At 40.7% G+C, this 16,923-nt stretch overlaps 1 protein-coding gene across 3 annotated transcripts in view; it reads left to right on the forward strand.

The window, feature by feature from the left end:
• Positions 1-16,923, forward strand: part of PIK3CA (phosphatidylinositol-4,5-bisphosphate 3-kinase catalytic subunit alpha) — a 55,900-nt gene that overhangs the window by 30,016 nt on the left and 8,961 nt on the right. For all 3 annotated transcript variants that reach the window (XM_066618890.1, XM_066618892.1, XM_066618891.1), the window contains 12 exons: positions 1,747-1,881; positions 3,167-3,291; positions 3,798-3,879; positions 4,428-4,592; positions 5,830-5,933; positions 7,217-7,388; positions 7,626-7,732; positions 9,410-9,531; positions 11,847-11,925; positions 12,511-12,681; positions 15,213-15,330; positions 16,342-16,493. In XM_066618890.1, the coding sequence (XP_066474987.1) occupies positions 1,747-1,881; positions 3,167-3,291; positions 3,798-3,879; positions 4,428-4,592; positions 5,830-5,933; positions 7,217-7,388; positions 7,626-7,732; positions 9,410-9,531; positions 11,847-11,925; positions 12,511-12,681; positions 15,213-15,330; positions 16,342-16,493 (1,532 nt within the window). The remainder of the gene's footprint in view (positions 1-1,746; positions 1,882-3,166; positions 3,292-3,797; positions 3,880-4,427; positions 4,593-5,829; positions 5,934-7,216; positions 7,389-7,625; positions 7,733-9,409; positions 9,532-11,846; positions 11,926-12,510; positions 12,682-15,212; positions 15,331-16,341; positions 16,494-16,923) is intronic.

The following is a 16,923-nucleotide window of genomic DNA, read 5'->3' on the forward strand; positions in this document are numbered from 1 at the left end:
ACAAACAGCATATTAGGAAATAAAAGTATTCTTAAATATGCTACTATGTATTGCAGGTGATGGTTCAAATGTTTGTCCTCTGTTCCATCTCTTTCCCTCTTTCCCACTCTCCTGCCCAAATTCCTGCACATAGAAGATGTGAATCAGGGAGATTCACATAGAAAATGTTTATCAAGGAGAAGTCTGGGCTAACACTTGGGCAAACAGTGTTGTATTTCCAGGGGTTCCTTCTTCCACTGTGGATCCCCACAGCACCTTCCCTGCCTTTCCCAAAAGTCCCCCCAAAGCTCAGGAACAATTCTTCAGGGGGATCAGGGAGCTATATCAGGGAGAGGATGGGGAAGATCATTTGTGCAAGCGCCATTGTTTAATGAGTCACAAGACTGTTATGTTGAAAGTGCTGTTATTTTTTACTATTAACCATTGGTTGTTGAATTTTTTATTCATTTTAATCTTATCATAGCCTTTTCTCTATTGATTCAGTTAGAAGTGCTTTATTTATCATAAATAATAAATTTTTTGATTACAACCATTCTTGTAAACAATAATGCTACAGTTTATTCCTATCTGACATTGTAATTTGTATTTTTCAGATAGTCTGTAAACTCTGTAAACCCTTTTAGTTTGGTCTAGTAGTTTATTTCTTGAACTCGGTGATAAGGGGAGATACTTAAAACCTAGAAGCTGAATGTTGTTGCCCACTTTGTAATAGTGCTACAAAACAGAGATAGATCTGTTGTATGTGAAAACTAGGCCTAAAATAGACTGGATTGTGAGCTAGCTTTTGCTCTAGGCCGGGGGGTAGGCAGAAGAAAGTAAAGGTGGTTGAGGCAGTGTGAAGCTGCAGCATAAGAGGTCAGAAGTAGGAAGTCCAGAGAAATCCATGAAAAACTGCTTAGTCAATTGTCCTATCCACCATCCACATATATAAAGGGATTACAAGCAGGGCCAACATGTCTTACAAAAAGCTGCTTGTTCAAGGTGATACAGTAGCTATCTGTAACTCTTAGCAGAGGTTTATGTCTATTGAAGATGAAGCTGCCTTACACCAAGTCAAGCCATTGGTTCATTCTTGCTCAATATTGTCTACTCTCACTAGAGGTGGCTGTCCATGGGCTCAGGCCACGGGTCTTTCCCACCCCTCCCTGAAGAAGCCAAGGATTGAACCTAGGACCTATTACTCTCAAGCATGTCCTCTTCCACCAGGCTACAACCCTTCCCTTTATAACTGTGGAATTAATAATAATAATATTAACTTGGTATTTATATACCACCTTTTTGGTCATCGGATTACTCCTCTGACTTTATTCAAGGCAGTTTACATAGGCAGGCGTTTCTAAATCCCTCAAGGGGATTTTTACAATCATAGAGGTTCTCTCTTTCAAGAACCAACAACATTTCAGAATGGATCTTCCTGGTTTGGTCTGGCCTCCAGTTCTCCCACGCAGGCTGACAAGCAGCTCCATCTCTCACATGGAGGGCAGCCAAGACGCTTCTTGCTCACACCAAGAGCAGGTGGAATCACTCAGCTGGGCTTGTCAGCTGCTTCAAGGTCTCGCCATTCTCAGCTGTTCAGGAAGCTTCCGGTGTCCTCGAACTGGCGACCTTCTGATGTTATCTTCGGGCTAACAGAGGCTCTACCCTCTACACCAGACCTCCTGCCCTGATTGTTATGTAATTATGATTGTTAGAGGTTTGTTGAACACTGTTTGTACTCCTGCAAATCTAAACTTTTTTTCTCCCCAGGAAACGCCATGTTTAGAATTGGAATTTGATTGGTTTAGCAGTCCTGTAAAGTTTCCTGATATGTCAGTAATTGAAGAACATGCCAATTGGACTATTTCTCGAGAACTAGGGTTTAACTACAGTCATGCTGGGCTGGTAAGGGGAACTTAATCTGGAAAGTAATGTTGTGAAAAGATTGAAGTGTATTCCTAAAATGCTCCATTGAGAAGATGATGGTGATTGTTAAAATATACCTGCACACACCAATTTTTCTGGTAATTTTTAGAGACAAAATTATTTTTGTCACATTTTTATACCACCCTTCCTGTCTTAATTTTTGGGCTGAAGACTGTTCTTGTTTGTTTTTTTAGTAGTCTTCTGTTAGTAAATTAGAGTGATCAACATAAATCGTTCAGTCTTTCCCCACTATATGTCCTTAATTTAGTCTGTTTTTACTAAACATGTTATTAGAAGCAAGTTCAGAACTGGTGTAATGTAGTGGCTGAGAATGTGAGCAGTAAGTCATGTTGCAAATAATTTCAGAATAATTTTAAAAACCTTACTAGCTATTCTTTCACTTTGACAAGAATCTGTACCATTGTTATGAAATGCTATGTACCTGTCTGACTTTATCACCCCAACAATACTGGGTATGCTGATAGCATTTTTCAGAAGATAAACTGCATCCATATTCAAGCAACTCATTTATATAGTTTTAGTTTTAAGAGAATTTTAAGAGCACCCATAACTCAAAGGCAACAAGTCAATAAAATAATACCCTTTTTATATATGTATGTATTCTTGTGTTTATATGGAAGTTAAGAATAAATTAATAATCTTGTACCATGTACCAGGCAGAATGTAGGTAACCTGCAGCTATTAGCATATTCCTTTTTCACCATGCAGTTTTATGCAGCACTTTGCACTAATGATGAGCAATCTGTCTTGATATGGAATAGAGAGCTTTCGTAAGTGCCTTGAAGGAGCTATTTAAACATTTTTTTTTCAAAATTTCCAGAATTGCATAGCACGCTCTGGCTGCTAATTATGAAGGATTTTTTCGTTCACAACAGTCCTAGCAAGCATGTTATAGAAACTTATAGCAAAAACGTTTTTTGATAGTCTAGATCAGGGGTGTCAAACATAAGGCCCGGGGGCCGGATCTGGCCCGCAGAAACTTTTTATCTGTCCCTCAGGCTCTCAGTGGCTGAGCAGTGCTGAGAGGTTACTGCTGTAAGGGCAACCTGCATGAAAATTGGCTTCCCCATATCTTGAATAGTGACATCACTTTCTGCCTAATGACATCACTTCCAGCCCTCAGCAAGCATTATGAATGCAGTTCGACCCTTGGTATGAAACAAGCTTGACCCCTGTTGTAGATAGTACATATATGAATAATATATTCTCTTTTATGAGTGACACATTGTCTCTTGTTTTACAGAGTAACAGACTAGCTAGAGATAATGAATTAAGAGAGAGTGACAAAGAGCAGCTTCGTGGAATCTGCACTCGAGATCCCTTGTCTGAAATAACTGAACAAGAAAAGGACTTCCTTTGGAGCCACAGGTAAGACATTTTGAACTGTCTGATGTAGTTCAAGAGGGGGAACTTCGGAAGGTCTATGGACAAATAGGTGGAGTACCCACAGATGCAGCTTTTGTCCAAGGACACCCTTAGTTCAGCGGTTTTCAAACTCTCATGGAGAGTTTGCACCGCTATAAGTTCTTGCAGGGGCAGACGGGAGGCAGCGGGGGTGGGGGGAAGGCAGTGATGCGATCCCCAGGATCATGTTGCTCAGGGGGGCTGCAGGGACTGGGATGCACTCACCAGCCTCTGCAGCAGCCTTCCTGGCGTGTGGGGAGCCCTGCACAAGCATCTGCAGGGCTTCTCAGCTTGTTAGAAGTGAAAGTGGAGTGATCATGCTCCACTTCCAGTTTTGCGGAAGTGGAGCATGACTGCTCCACTATCACTACTAAAGAGCTGGGGAGGCCTGTGTGTAAAGTGAAACAATTGATAATTCTTAATTCTTTGCATGTGTAAAATGTCTTGGTTTGGTGTGTTTTCTTCTGCAGGCATTACTGTGTAAATATGCCAGAAATTCTACCTAAACTGCTTTTGTCTGTTAAATGGAACTCTAGAGATGAAGTAGCCCAGGTAATACCTGCATGATTTAATACAATCTTAAGTAGACAGTAAAGCTTTCCTCATAAGTGCTTCCATGAAAACTGGAGTTTAGATTCAGTTCTCCTGCCTCTTTTCATAGCATGAAAAGAATATATTTTGCTATAAACCATGACCTCTTTGGAGCTCTGGTAAGAGGCACGATTCCCTCTTGATTTAGTTAATTTCCGTAACATTTGAAATTCGTTATCACAAGATGTAACCTATGTAGCTTTAAAAAAAGCATTTTACACATTCAGGGAGGATAGTTGACTGATTGACTGATATTATTGGTTATTGGTTATTGACTGATATTTAAGTGGAACCTTCCAATTCAGAGGAAGCATCTGATATTCCAAGTGAGTGGAGGGGAGAATGTCATCTTCATACCCTACTTCTGTAGTTCCAGGTTGCTATCTGATTGCTTGCTTTTGAAAACAAAATGCTGAATAAGAAGGAATCTGGTATTGTCCAGCAAGGCAATTCTTACATTATCCTAACTGTGGTAGTGATGCAAATCTGTGGTGTTCTGTACTGTTCAGATGTACTGCTTGATAAAAGACTGGCCTCCCATCAAGCCTGAACAGGCAATGGAGCTTTTGGACTGCAACTACCCAGATCCAATGGTGCGAACGTTTGCAGTTCGGTGTCTGGAAAAATATTTGACAGATGATAAACTCTCTCAGTATTTGATTCAGCTGGTACAGGTACTACCATCTGTGTCTTCATCAACTGTGCCTTTATTAAATGTGCTTGTGTAATTAAGATTGTATTTTAAATTAAATGTGCTGAAGAAAGAAAGGCTTGGCATTCTGGGTGATATCCAGAGTACCCTGAAAGGTTAAAGTTGGCAAACTTTACTGTAATTCTTGACTGCATGATAAAGACCATTCCCAGAGATGAAGAGCTATTTCACTGACATCTGGATGTGTTATCGCTGCAGCGTTCAAAGGCTAACAGGCATCCCCCCTGCCCCCTCAAAAATTAACAAGTCATTAAAAACTTCGTATGTTCACCTACCTCTTACATATACTAAGATGAAAACTCTTAAAAGTACTTTAATTTTCCTACATTAAATAATGATTTAGACCGTTGTTCTCTGCTTAGAAAATTAACAAAGAAAAAAAGAGAACCAAAAGGAGAAAATACTTAGTTTTACTGTCTTTCAAAAAAGCAACTCTCCATTTCTTCCACCCAAAAAGACAAAGACCAAAAATGGTCAAAAACCTTTTTTTGGGTGGGGTCAAAATGATGACTTTGTAGCCCAATCTTATGCATGTTTATTGGGTAATAAGCCTCCTTACTTACTTCTGCTAAGCACTATGAAAATGAACTGAGTTCAGATTCCTATTTACTGGAAATAAACATGGTTAGGAAGAGGTACCCTACTGCATCCAGCAAGCATTTTTCTGTCTGTTTGCATCTTAAGCAATGAATAGCTGCAAATACAAAGAATGATGGATTAACCTTCCAGAGTCCAAATGACTTGGCCTCAGGGCATGTAGGAGAAATAAACAGAAGGGAAGGCAATACTCAGCTAACACAGATAAGCTAAGAAATTTATAGTGTGTCAGTTTAGCACCAGACATAATATGTTGTGTCCAAACCACCTCTGTGATCAAAAGCTCCCTCTGTTCATGAAGTAAAAGGAACGTTTCTAGCACAGTTCTTCTTCAGCGAATGGAAGGAGCATTTGTTTACAGTGAACAAGGTTAGGATACAATTAGATACTTAGGCAACCACGTTGTTTGTAAAGCAAAGCGGCAGGCTTCATGCCCCATCTTGGGTTACTAGATGAGTAGTAATTTGCAAGCCTGGCTACTGTTTTACTAAGGTCATGTCGAGTTGTAAGACCTGGAAATCTTGCCACAGTATAGTAACTAAATACAAATTACAGCTCTGTGTGCTTTTTCTTTTTTTCCTTTTTTTTTTTTTTGCACCTAGGTTCTAAAATATGAGCAGTACTTGGATAACCTGTTGGTGAGATTTTTACTCAAGAAGGCACTGACCAATCAGAGAATAGGACACTTCTTCTTTTGGCATTTGAAGTAAGTTTGGCTTTTCACTTTAAACTGTATCCCATTATTATAAAAACATGAAACATTAGGTTAGCTGTGTTTTACCCAAGCCAGGATTGGTCATACCCCGGCCCGGGAGCCAGATCTGGGGTTCAGCAGAATCCTTCTATGTGGTGAGTGGACCTTTTGATTCCACTCCCACATGGCTTGGTCTGGTAGACCTGGGCACCAGGGCACTCCAGGCAGTCGTGTCTGCTTGGACATCCTGTTGCACAGCCTTCTGGGATGCTAGACAACAGACGCAACATCCCAGAGAGCCCCAGTGCCCAGTCTACCAGGAGAACAAGCTGCGCAGGAGTGGAACCAAAAACTGCTGTCCGAATGGGGACCACATTTCCGGAGGACTGCAGTCGTGACTTTGGGCACAGCTGACTCAAGCGGTGGTTCTTTTTAAATATTTTAATGATTTTAAGAAGTTGAAAATATTTAACAATTGCTAAGATTTTTATATCATTATCTTAAAGATTGTTTTTACCTTCATTTTCATATTTCAGTCTTACCAGTGCCAGGGCTTTAGTGCAAAATGTTGTTTTAAATTTAAATCATGTTGTAGGCATGACAGCAATTACATTTTATTTTAATTACTTATGCTTTTGAAAAGTGTATAGCACTGCTCATGCTGATTATGGACCTATCCTTGAAATATACTTTATACCAGTCATGTCTTTAGCCATTTGCCCAATTACCATTGGCAGTCTTGAACTATGTGTGGGTGAGTGGCTGCATGGGACTTGCCTTTCCTTTTTGACCTTTTTGTGGGTAGTGACAGCTTTAGCAGAACTTCAAGTGCCTATAGCATTCACTGCATCTGGCTCCTTTTAATCACCATTTTTTCCCTGTACAATGAGCCAGAAAATGAACCTACACACAAGAAAATACACACACCCTATCCAAAACAACACTGTAGACACTTCATTTACTAATGAAGCCACCACTACTCACAGAGGTGCCATAAAAACAAATCTAAAGAGCCATTGACAAGGGTAAGTATTGCCACTACTGCAGCAGGCAACCAACAATTTATGTGGGTGGGATTTAATGACAGGCTTGCCTTTATAGTAAAATCAGTTGTCCAATTTGTTCCAAAACTATCTAGAAAGTCAATAAACTCAAGAGTAGAGCTTCAGTTGGATGCCTTTCCTATTCCTGATAGCAAAGATTATTTTAACCAAGGGAATGGGGTCATCTTAGTTACAGAACCTGGGTAGTTATATGTTCATGTCAAATCATCTATAAATGATCTCTTCTGATAGGTCTGAGATGCACAATAAAAATGTGAGCCAGAGGTTTGGTCTGCTTTTGGAGTCCTACTGTCGAGCATGTGGAATGTACTTAAAACATCTGAGTAGGCAAGTGGAAGCTATGGAAAAACTGATTAACCTCACAGACATCCTTAAACAGGAGAAAAAGGATGAAACACAAAAGGTATATCTGTGCCCTGTGTAACTTGAGGTTTAAAGATGAGGTGGTTTTTCATAGTAGAATTAAGAAAACATCAGTTTTTGTGCTGGTTGTTTTCTTGAGCACTTTTAGTTAAAATACTCTGAAAAGCTATTTAAAACAGCTGTTTGTGCTAAAAAAAATTGAAACTGATCACTAACGCTGTCTTTGTAAGTGAGCAACTAATGAGCCCATTAATGTTTGAATGCTATTATCCATCAGGTACAGATGAAATTCCTTGTGGAGCAGATGAGACGACCAGACTTCATGGATGCATTGCAAGGCTTCATATCTCCTCTCAATCCTGCTCATCAGCTTGGACCCCTTAAGTACAATTTTCTTTCTTAGCATTTATAAAAAGCATTCCAGTAAACTATTTGTGAAGTTAATTATCTGAGAAACAGTAAAAATAGAAAATAGTATTAAGAACTTTCTCAACAAACTCCTTGTTTTAAAACAAAGCAGCAGGCTTCATGCCCCTTCTTGGGTTACTAGATTAGTAATTTGCAGCTTTTTGACAGTCATGCTCAACAGTCAAACAGTGGTTTCAGTTCCATTGGTCCCAAATAGTTGTTGCCATTTTTTGGCCATGCTGCCAAAGAAATGTGCCTTCTGGCTAAACCTAGGTCACAGTGGTGCACTTTTATTCCTTGTAATTGGAGGATATACCCAAAGAGAAATTCAATGCCATATTGGTCTTAAGGGGTTTACTGGTATATAAGAAATTTTGTTGGGGCATATTGGGTGTTCCCAGATGTACCCCTTATGCAGCTATTTGTTTAGAATTGGGACAAACGCAGTTGTAGACCAGGGTGTGACATCTTAGTATTGACTGCCTGTTCTTTTTCATTCATTCATTCATTCATTCATTCATTCATTCATTTGCTATACCTTATGATTCTGAACATGATATCCCTAAGTGGCTTATTAGAATCTGGAGGAAAATAGAGTCTATGGGTCTTCTTTTTGACCTTTTGGTCTTGTCATCAGAAACAGAATTTCTTTCAAAAGTTAAGCGGAGGCTTTAGGATATTGAATTTCAAACTCAACCAGGCTAAACAAATTTGCTCCTCCTTAAATTTTCACATCCTATTAGTCCACAATCAAATGGCTCCTCATCTGTCTCTTTCGACTAGCCATAAAGAATGTCGTGCAATTACACAAGCTAGATTTAATGTTGTTCCATCAGTTGTAACCTTGGGAAGGTATCATAAGGTCCCCTTTTTAAATTGGCATTGCCCTTGTTCTCCGACTCTGGTTGAGACTCTTTCTCACATACTTTTCTTCTGCCCAATTCATACTGGTATGCATTCTATTTATCTAGAAATTAACCTAGGGAAAAATACTGGGCTTTCAGAACAGCTGAAACTTGTATACCTATTAAATGATGGCCCAGTAGAAGTGCTGATGGGCACTGATATTTTCTCTTGTCAGCTGCAGAAAAGTATGGAAATAGGCCAGTATGATATGATTTATTCGTATTTTAATCTTAAAATTTGTATTTTTCCCCTGACTTCCTATAATTATAGTTTATATTTAATGACTCATTTGTTGGAATATATGATGCTAATAAAGGTCTCTTTAATAATAAATAATAATAATAATACAGGTATTTATATACCGCCTTTCTTGGTGTTTATTCAAGACTTTATTCAAGGTGGTTTACATAGGCAGGCTATTTAAATCCCCATAGGGATTTTTGCAATTGAAAGAAGGTTCTATCTTTCAAGAACCACAACATTCAGATGTTTCTTTCTGATCTGGTTTCACATTCTGGCCTCCATCCTCCCACGCTCAGAGCAGATGGAATAACTCGGCTCAGCTTGTCAGCTGCTTCAAGGTCGCACGGTGCTGGTGGCCTCAAACTGGCGACCTTGTGGATGTTATCTTCAGGCAAATGGAGACTCTACCCTCTAGACCAGACCTCCTGCCCTAATAAATAGACCTAATAAATTTTGTAAGTTTGAAGGTGCATTTATTTAAGTAGCAATACTTTTCTTTCATAGGCTTGAAGAGTGCAGAATTATGTCATCTGCAAAAAGGCCATTGTGGCTTAACTGGGAAAACCCTGATATTATGTCTGAACTGCTGTTTCAGAACAATGAGATCATCTTTAAAAATGGGGATGGTAAGGAAGAATGTTCATACCTGCATACGTGTTTCCTGTCTAATTAAATGTTCAAATTATACTTGTCAGTGTACACATTTATTGAACTAATTGGAGAGTTGTGTATAATACAAATAACATCTGTTACCCATAACTTTCATTTCTTTGTATTATGGTCATGCATATTGGGGCAAAAAAATCAAAACTTTACGTATAGGCTGATGGGTTCTGAGCTGTCTGTGACAGATCAGGAGAGAGATCTTGGGGTGGTGGTGGACAGGTCAATGAAAGTGTTGACTCAATGTGCAGCAGCAGTAAAGAAGGCCAATTCTATGCTTGGGATCATTAGAAAAAGTATTGAGAACAAAACGGCTAATATTATAATGCCATTGTACAAATCGATGGTAAAGCCACACCTGGAGTATTGTGTCCAGTTCTGGTCACCGCATCTCAAAAAAGACATAGTGGAAATGGAAAAGGTGCAAAAGAGGGTGACCAAGATGATTACTGGGCTGGGGCACCTTCCTTATGAGGAAAGGCTACGGCGTTTGGGCCTGTTCAGCCTAGAAAAGAGACGCCTGAGGGGGGACATGATTGAGACATACAAAATTATGCAGGGGATGGACAGAGTGGATAGAGGGATGCTCTTTACACTCTGACATAACACCAGAACCAGGGGACATCCACTAAAATTGAGTGTTGGGAGAGTTAGAAGAGATAAAAGAAAGTATTTCTTTACTCAGCGTGTGGTTGGTCTGTGGAACTCCTTGCCACAGGATGTGGTGATGGTGTCTGGCCTAGATGCCTTTAAAAGGGGATTGGACAAGTTTCTGGAGGAAAAATCCATTACGGGTTACAAGCCATGATGTGTATGCGCAACCTCCTGATTTGAGAAATGGGCTATGTCAGAATGCCAGATGCAAGGGAGGGCACCAGGATGAGGTCTCTTGTTATCAGGTGTGCTCCCTGATGCAGTAGGGCTATTCTTATGGGTATTCTTTGTATCTGTAAAGCAAAACATCATAAAGAGAGCACGCGCTGGAGTGTATGAGCAGCTATTCCTGTCCCCCACAAAATGTACACACATTTTTAGGATGTTCCTCTGAGTTGCAACCACAGCTTTGCTTCAGAAGGTATTTTGTGCCCTCTGAAGCACTAAGTTGACTTGTGTTTGTCAGTTAAGTACCTAAAAGCTTCAGGCAAAGTATATTTACTTTACAAACATACTAAAACTTTTGTGGCTGGATGAGTTTAAAACTTAATATGAAGTGTTTATCAAGTCTTTAAGCCACGGATAAAAGTACATTGTAGGATCTAGTCCTAATGTTTCGATTTCAGCTGTGGGAAGCATCTTCAGGGGTTACAAAGAATTTGCATCCTTTCAACTGTTAGTTGGCCACCAGCTTAACAGCCAGTTCCTGCTTGAATTGTTAAAGGCATACTAACATTCTTTACCTGTTCATCATTGCTATGTAGGTTTTAACTTCAAGGTTTAATTCTAGTGTATTTAAATGCTGGATGCCAGGCATAATTTATACTGAGAGTTTCTTCTTTTTTGTTGATATTGTTTTTGTGTTTTTCAACTTCAGTGATTTCTCTAAAGATTCTGTGTGGTACTGCTACACTGTGGAAAGAACCTGAGTCTGGTTAAAATTTATTTGGTGATCTGTTGTCACAGCATGCTCTGCCACTGCTGATTTTTCACTTTGTTCTAAGCAGCAGCAGCAGCAGCATTCATGCTCCTTTATTCTTATAATCGCGCTCCACTGCTGGTGTCTATCTTATTCCTTGCGAGTGTGGAAAAGTCAACATAGGGACCACAAATAGAAGCATGATCACAAAAATAAAGGAGCATGTTGGCAGTGACTCTTGTGATAGGGAGACTTCACACCACATACACACTGATTGAATGGCAGCAACCTTGTTGTACTGTCTGATTGAGGGGAAACAAGGGAATCTCCTTGGCTGCTGCATATGCATTATTTCTCTTGCTTAAATAACTTATATTGCACTATAGTTGGTAGGCACAGAGAGAGTGAGCCAAGCAGCTAGAATGCATGGTTTTCTTTTCTGTTTTTCTTCTCTCCTTGCTCCCCAATAACTGTTGCAGTTCTGGTTGTTCTCATGCAGAGATTTGAAGCACCTGGATATAGAAGATTGCCCTGAAACTCTGGCATTACTTTGTGTTAACACTTTTATTATAGGTTGCATTTTTATTTTTATGGCAGAGTCATAAATAATAAAGCACAGTAAGCTATCATGCAAAGCCTTCAATAATGTATTAAAAAGCAGGCTATGAAAAGTTCACAGCACTTGTATCCCTTTGCATATTTCAGATCTACGTCAGGATATGCTCACACTTCAGATCATTCGAATAATGGAAAACATCTGGCAGAATCAAGGCCTTGATCTAAGGCAAGTATTCATAAATTGTGTCATCTCTTAAATGTTTCATTCCAATGAGTTTCTTTTCCACTTCTGCCTGAAGAACATGTTTAAATCAAAAGCTTGTAAAGCATGTTTAAACTGCTTACAGTCATTTCTGCCTGTTCTCCTAGCAACTTTGCCATCTGTATGCAGTGAAGATACAAATGACTTCAGAACCAACCATTGTAATTTTAATGCCTTGCATGTGTTTCCCATAGTCCTGGGCTGGGATCCAAAGAGCTACTTTAGTCACATTCAGTGGGATATTTTATTTGGAATACTAAGCCCCTATACATACCATGAACTGCTTTTGAAAATCTTACTTCTTTCAGAACAACCTGTCATGTGGCCTGGGACAGGAGGGGGGCTCTTGAACAGGTCCTTGAATTCTGCCCCAGTAGTTCTGTCCAAATGGCTTGATTTTTCAGTAGTCTCTAACAGAGCAAAGCTTTACTTAGACCAAGATTTTTAAGCAATGATTAAAAGCCCACATGATTTGAAAGGTTGACCACCTTAACAGTCTCAAATCACGTACACCGTATTAAGAAAAAATCCTCGTATTCCTTTTTCTAGGATGCTGCCTTATGGTTGTTTATCAATTGGTGACTGTGTGGGGCTCATTGAAGTGGTGAGAAATTCACATACAATCATGCAGATCCAGTGCAAAGGTGGTCTTAAAGGTGCGCTGCAGTTCAACAGTCACACATTGCATCAGTGGCTCAAAGACAAGAACAAAGGGGAAATGTGAGTTGAATGTTTTTTCCCCTTCTTCCACTTATCAACTTCTCTTTTCCTTAAAGGGAAGCTTCAGAATCTTATGCTTTTCCATTTGTATGCTACAGGGCCTTTACACACTGTGGCTGCAATCTGGAGGTCTCCTTCAGGCAAGAGTTTGTTTATTCCAGGCAGTGCTTTTTTAGTGTTTTCTTTTTGATAGCAGGTCCCATACTGTGTCACCATTGCTTTTGAATGTTCTTGCCTCCTCCCATTTTGTTCTCACAACAATTCTGTGAGATGGTGACTGGCCAGCAAGCTTTTGTGGCTGAGTGGGAATTTGAGCTTAGATTACCACCAACCAATCACACAATCCTCTCTTGCGCTGGAACAGGCAGGCTAGGAGGCCTGCGCTGTATTCAGCACAAGATAGGGACCCACAGTGGTTCAACCAGAGATAAGGGGAAACTCTTCCCCTTACCCCTGGGTAAGCCACCATGGCCCCAGTGGGTCTTCTCAAACTTGCACCACCTCAGTAGGTGGCATAAGTCTGAGAAGAGCAGAGCGACTTGCAGCCGCACTGCGCTGTTTGGGAATGGGGGCTAGGATTTGGCATATCTGCTGGGTCCCAGTCCCGCCTCCCACTCCCCACCTACCCGCCCCCAGGACCACCCTCCCCCCACCCCGGAATGCCTCCCTCCCACCTCCTCTTTACCTCTTCCCCGCCCTCCCCAGAGCCTTGTGTTGGCTGAGCTCAGCCGATGCAAGGCTCCCCAGTGAAGTCAGTGCAGAGGCTGAATTCAGCCTCTGCATATCAGCGTGCATCCCTGCTCCTGCCCAGCTGACTCCCAAGGAGGCGCAACATCCACAGCATATTTGCAACTCTCCTGGGCCAGTGCAAGGGACTTCTTCTAGACCAAGAGTGCCTTAAGATTGCACCCCTAACCTGACATTCTAGCTGCTAGATTGGAATTTCATTTCTAGGGAGATCAGGATCGCTCTCGCTTTGTTCATTTTTAAATGCATAGTAAAAAATATTCCGATTTCAAAGTCTGCTGTGTAAAAGTTTTAAACTGTTTGTTTTTATTGCTGCTGCTAAGTTGGTGATGCTTTATTGGCTCTTTTTAATTAATTGCTATGATTTTTAAGCACTTTATCATTAAAAGTAGGGAATAAGCATATCAAATCTGTCCACTGCATTGGTTGTCAAGTGCAACAGTTACTCAACTCTGTAGGTTACACTAAAATCTCTTACAAGCTTATTAAAGCTAAATATCCTTTCTAGTGTGCTTCAGCTCTGTGGTGGCAGGATCAGATTCTGCAGCTTCCCTTTCCCAGGTGGTAGAAAGTTTCACGGGCAGTTTTCCTTGTGATGAGCTAGCACTGGAATCTTAGTTCTGTTTCTTTGTTTACAAGGTTGAGCATGGTAAGCAGACAAGCAATTCTAGTCTTTAAAGTAGCATCAGTTCCCCAAAGCAAACAGCATGCTATTGGAGCACCTTTCTTGCTAGCCTGCTGCAGAACTCAGACCTCATTGTTCTCTGTGGTCTATATTCCTAGATAGTAGCCCCAAGTTCTGTACTGCAATCCCAATGCAAGCAGATGGGTTGTACCCAGTGAAATGTCAAAAGCTATCAATTCTCATTAAAACGAGCACTTTCTAGTTATTTGGTGCTCGTTAAGGAAGTATATTTTCATTACCTTGCCGCCTCCTCGTCACCACCGCTGCTCCACTGCCGCTTGTGGGGGAGCGGCGACCGACGGGTGCTTCACCGCCCCGGTGAGCCTTCTGCGGGGTGTAGCGCCTGCGGAGCGCTCCACCACTGGGCTGCTCAGGCCTGGGTCCCTCCTGCGGGGGGGGGGAGGGCCCAAGATGATGCCCACCACATTGCTCTGGTGCTCCTGCTGCTGCTGCCGATGTGGCTCCGCTGGCAGCTCCACGTGTTGGAGGGGGGATGGAAGCCTCCCACGCTGCCTCAACACACCGTTCCTGCCCGCTTGCAGTGAGGGGGGAGGCAGCACTGAGTCCCATCAGCAGGCAGGCTGTGAGTTGTTTAGAGCCTGGGAAGCAGTGGGGGAAGTTTAACCCCCCTGCTCCAGGGAAGGAAATTTTTTTTTTTTAAAAAAAGGAAAAAAATACTGATGTTGTGCTAGAGCACGACATAGGTCTGTCCTCATTCTTAGAAGGTAGGACCGGAAACTGGGGAACACCATGGGACGCCCCCAACATGGGAGGAGTATCCATTCAGTGAGGTTCCAATCCTACCTTCCAGGAGGAGGGGCATCCCAGCAGCAGGAATGCCATCCTTCCTTTCTCAGAACTGGAATTCTCAGGTAAGAAATTCCTACTTTTCATTTATGTTTCCTTTAGCATATATATCTAGATATTTTAGAAAATATTGGGATATTTGTTTAGGGCCTAAACAAATACCTAGATAAAATTTTATCTCCCATTTTCGATGAAGTTGCTTACAAAATAGTTCAACCAAACTGTGTCTGCGATAAAAATGCAAAATAAATTAAGCAAGCAATATTTAACATGTTTTCACTGTTTTTAACAGGTATGATGCAGCTATTGATTTGTTCACACGCTCTTGTGCTGGCTATTGTGTAGCTACTTTCATATTGGGAATTGGAGATCGTCACAATAGTAATATCATGGTGAAAGATGATGGGCAGGTAAAAAAAAATCTTAAACATACTTGCATAGAATATTTAGATCTCTACGTGTATTGTCTTTATTTGTACAGTGTGGTTTTCAAACCTCCTGCCTTCAAGAGTCACCTATGTCTGCCAGGTAACCCCTGAACATCTACCACAGAACCCATGTGCACAGCAAAAGATTCTGGGACATTAAGCTAGGGCAGTGTTTCTCAAAGTGTGGGTTGGGACCCACTAGGTGGGTTGCGAGCCAATTTCAGGCAGGTCCCCATTCATTTCAATTTTTAATTTTTAATATATTAGACTTGATGCTACCATGGTATGTGACTGCATTTGGAGACATGTTACAGACCTGTACTTTAAACAAGCTACTATGTACATGCTTTCAACAATGACCTCAATAGGGCTTACTCCTGGGTAAGTGTGGATTGCAGCCCAGAATTGTTCAAAATTTTCCTGCTTGATGATGTCACTTCTGGTCATGACATCACTTCCAGTGGGTCCCAACAGATTCTCATTCTAAAAAGTGGACCCCGCTGCTAAATGTGTGAGAACCACTGAGCTAGGGAACATAATTCACACTGGGCAATCTTGCCCTCCCGTGAATTGACAGTATTCCCTAGAACAGTGCTACTCTAAGTGGTGGCCCACTGGTCTGTGGTGCATTTCCTGGAAAGAAACAGTAGTAGTAAAATAGCACATATAATATTAGTTCTTTGCACATTGGGAAAAAAATTGCCAGTCTGCCACATCAGATAGTTTGAGAAGAACTGTCCTTTAGAACACACTCAACACTCTTCTCTAGTACACGTAACAGGAAATAATTAGTAGTGGGGGGGGGCAAGCTGTACTGCAAGGAAGTCTTATCTGCCATTATTGCTCTTTCCACTGACTTGCGTGGAAGAGTTTGAAACTCACTGGTGTAATGCATAGAAAAGATTGGGTTGAAAACTATAGAAATAATTCAACAGCAACTTTCAGTCCTCTTCATTTTCCTAGTAATAACATAGGAATTAATTTTCTCCAAAGCTGTTTCATATTGATTTTGGACACTTCTTGGATCACAAAAAGAAGAAGTTTGGATACAAACGAGAGCGTGTTCCATTCGTCTTAACACAAGATTTCTTAATAGTGATTAGTAAAGGAGCTCAAGAATGTACCAAAACAAGGGAATTTGAAAGGTGAGCCCCTTTGCAATTAAAGCTTTGCTTCTGATAAACAAATCTGGTTGCACAATCCAAGGTATACCCAATTAGATTATTTTTGGATTGAAATAAACTGTTTCTTATATGGAAAATGTCTGATTTTTGGCTTAGTGAACTTGCTTAAAGAAAACCGCACTGTGTTTATGCATGTAAGGTAGCAATTGGTGGGGAAAAAAGTAAATGGTGAAAATTTTTTTTTAAAATTCTGACTTTTTAAAATATAAATTTCAGCCAAAATTTTCTATTTTTAAAGAAATCTGGTTTAAAATGAAATATGAAATTAATGCACCCAATATAGCTTCTTAAAATGGAAGTTATGACATTCTTCTGAAAGGCTCTCTTGTGGGGGGGAAGGAAGGAATTATGGGGAATAGCTTTGCCAGTTGTCATACATTATAACTAACAC

This window comes from Tiliqua scincoides, chromosome 3 (genome assembly GCF_035046505.1).
Source record: "Tiliqua scincoides isolate rTilSci1 chromosome 3, rTilSci1.hap2, whole genome shotgun sequence".
Classification (NCBI taxonomy): domain Eukaryota; kingdom Metazoa; phylum Chordata; class Lepidosauria; order Squamata; family Scincidae; genus Tiliqua; species Tiliqua scincoides.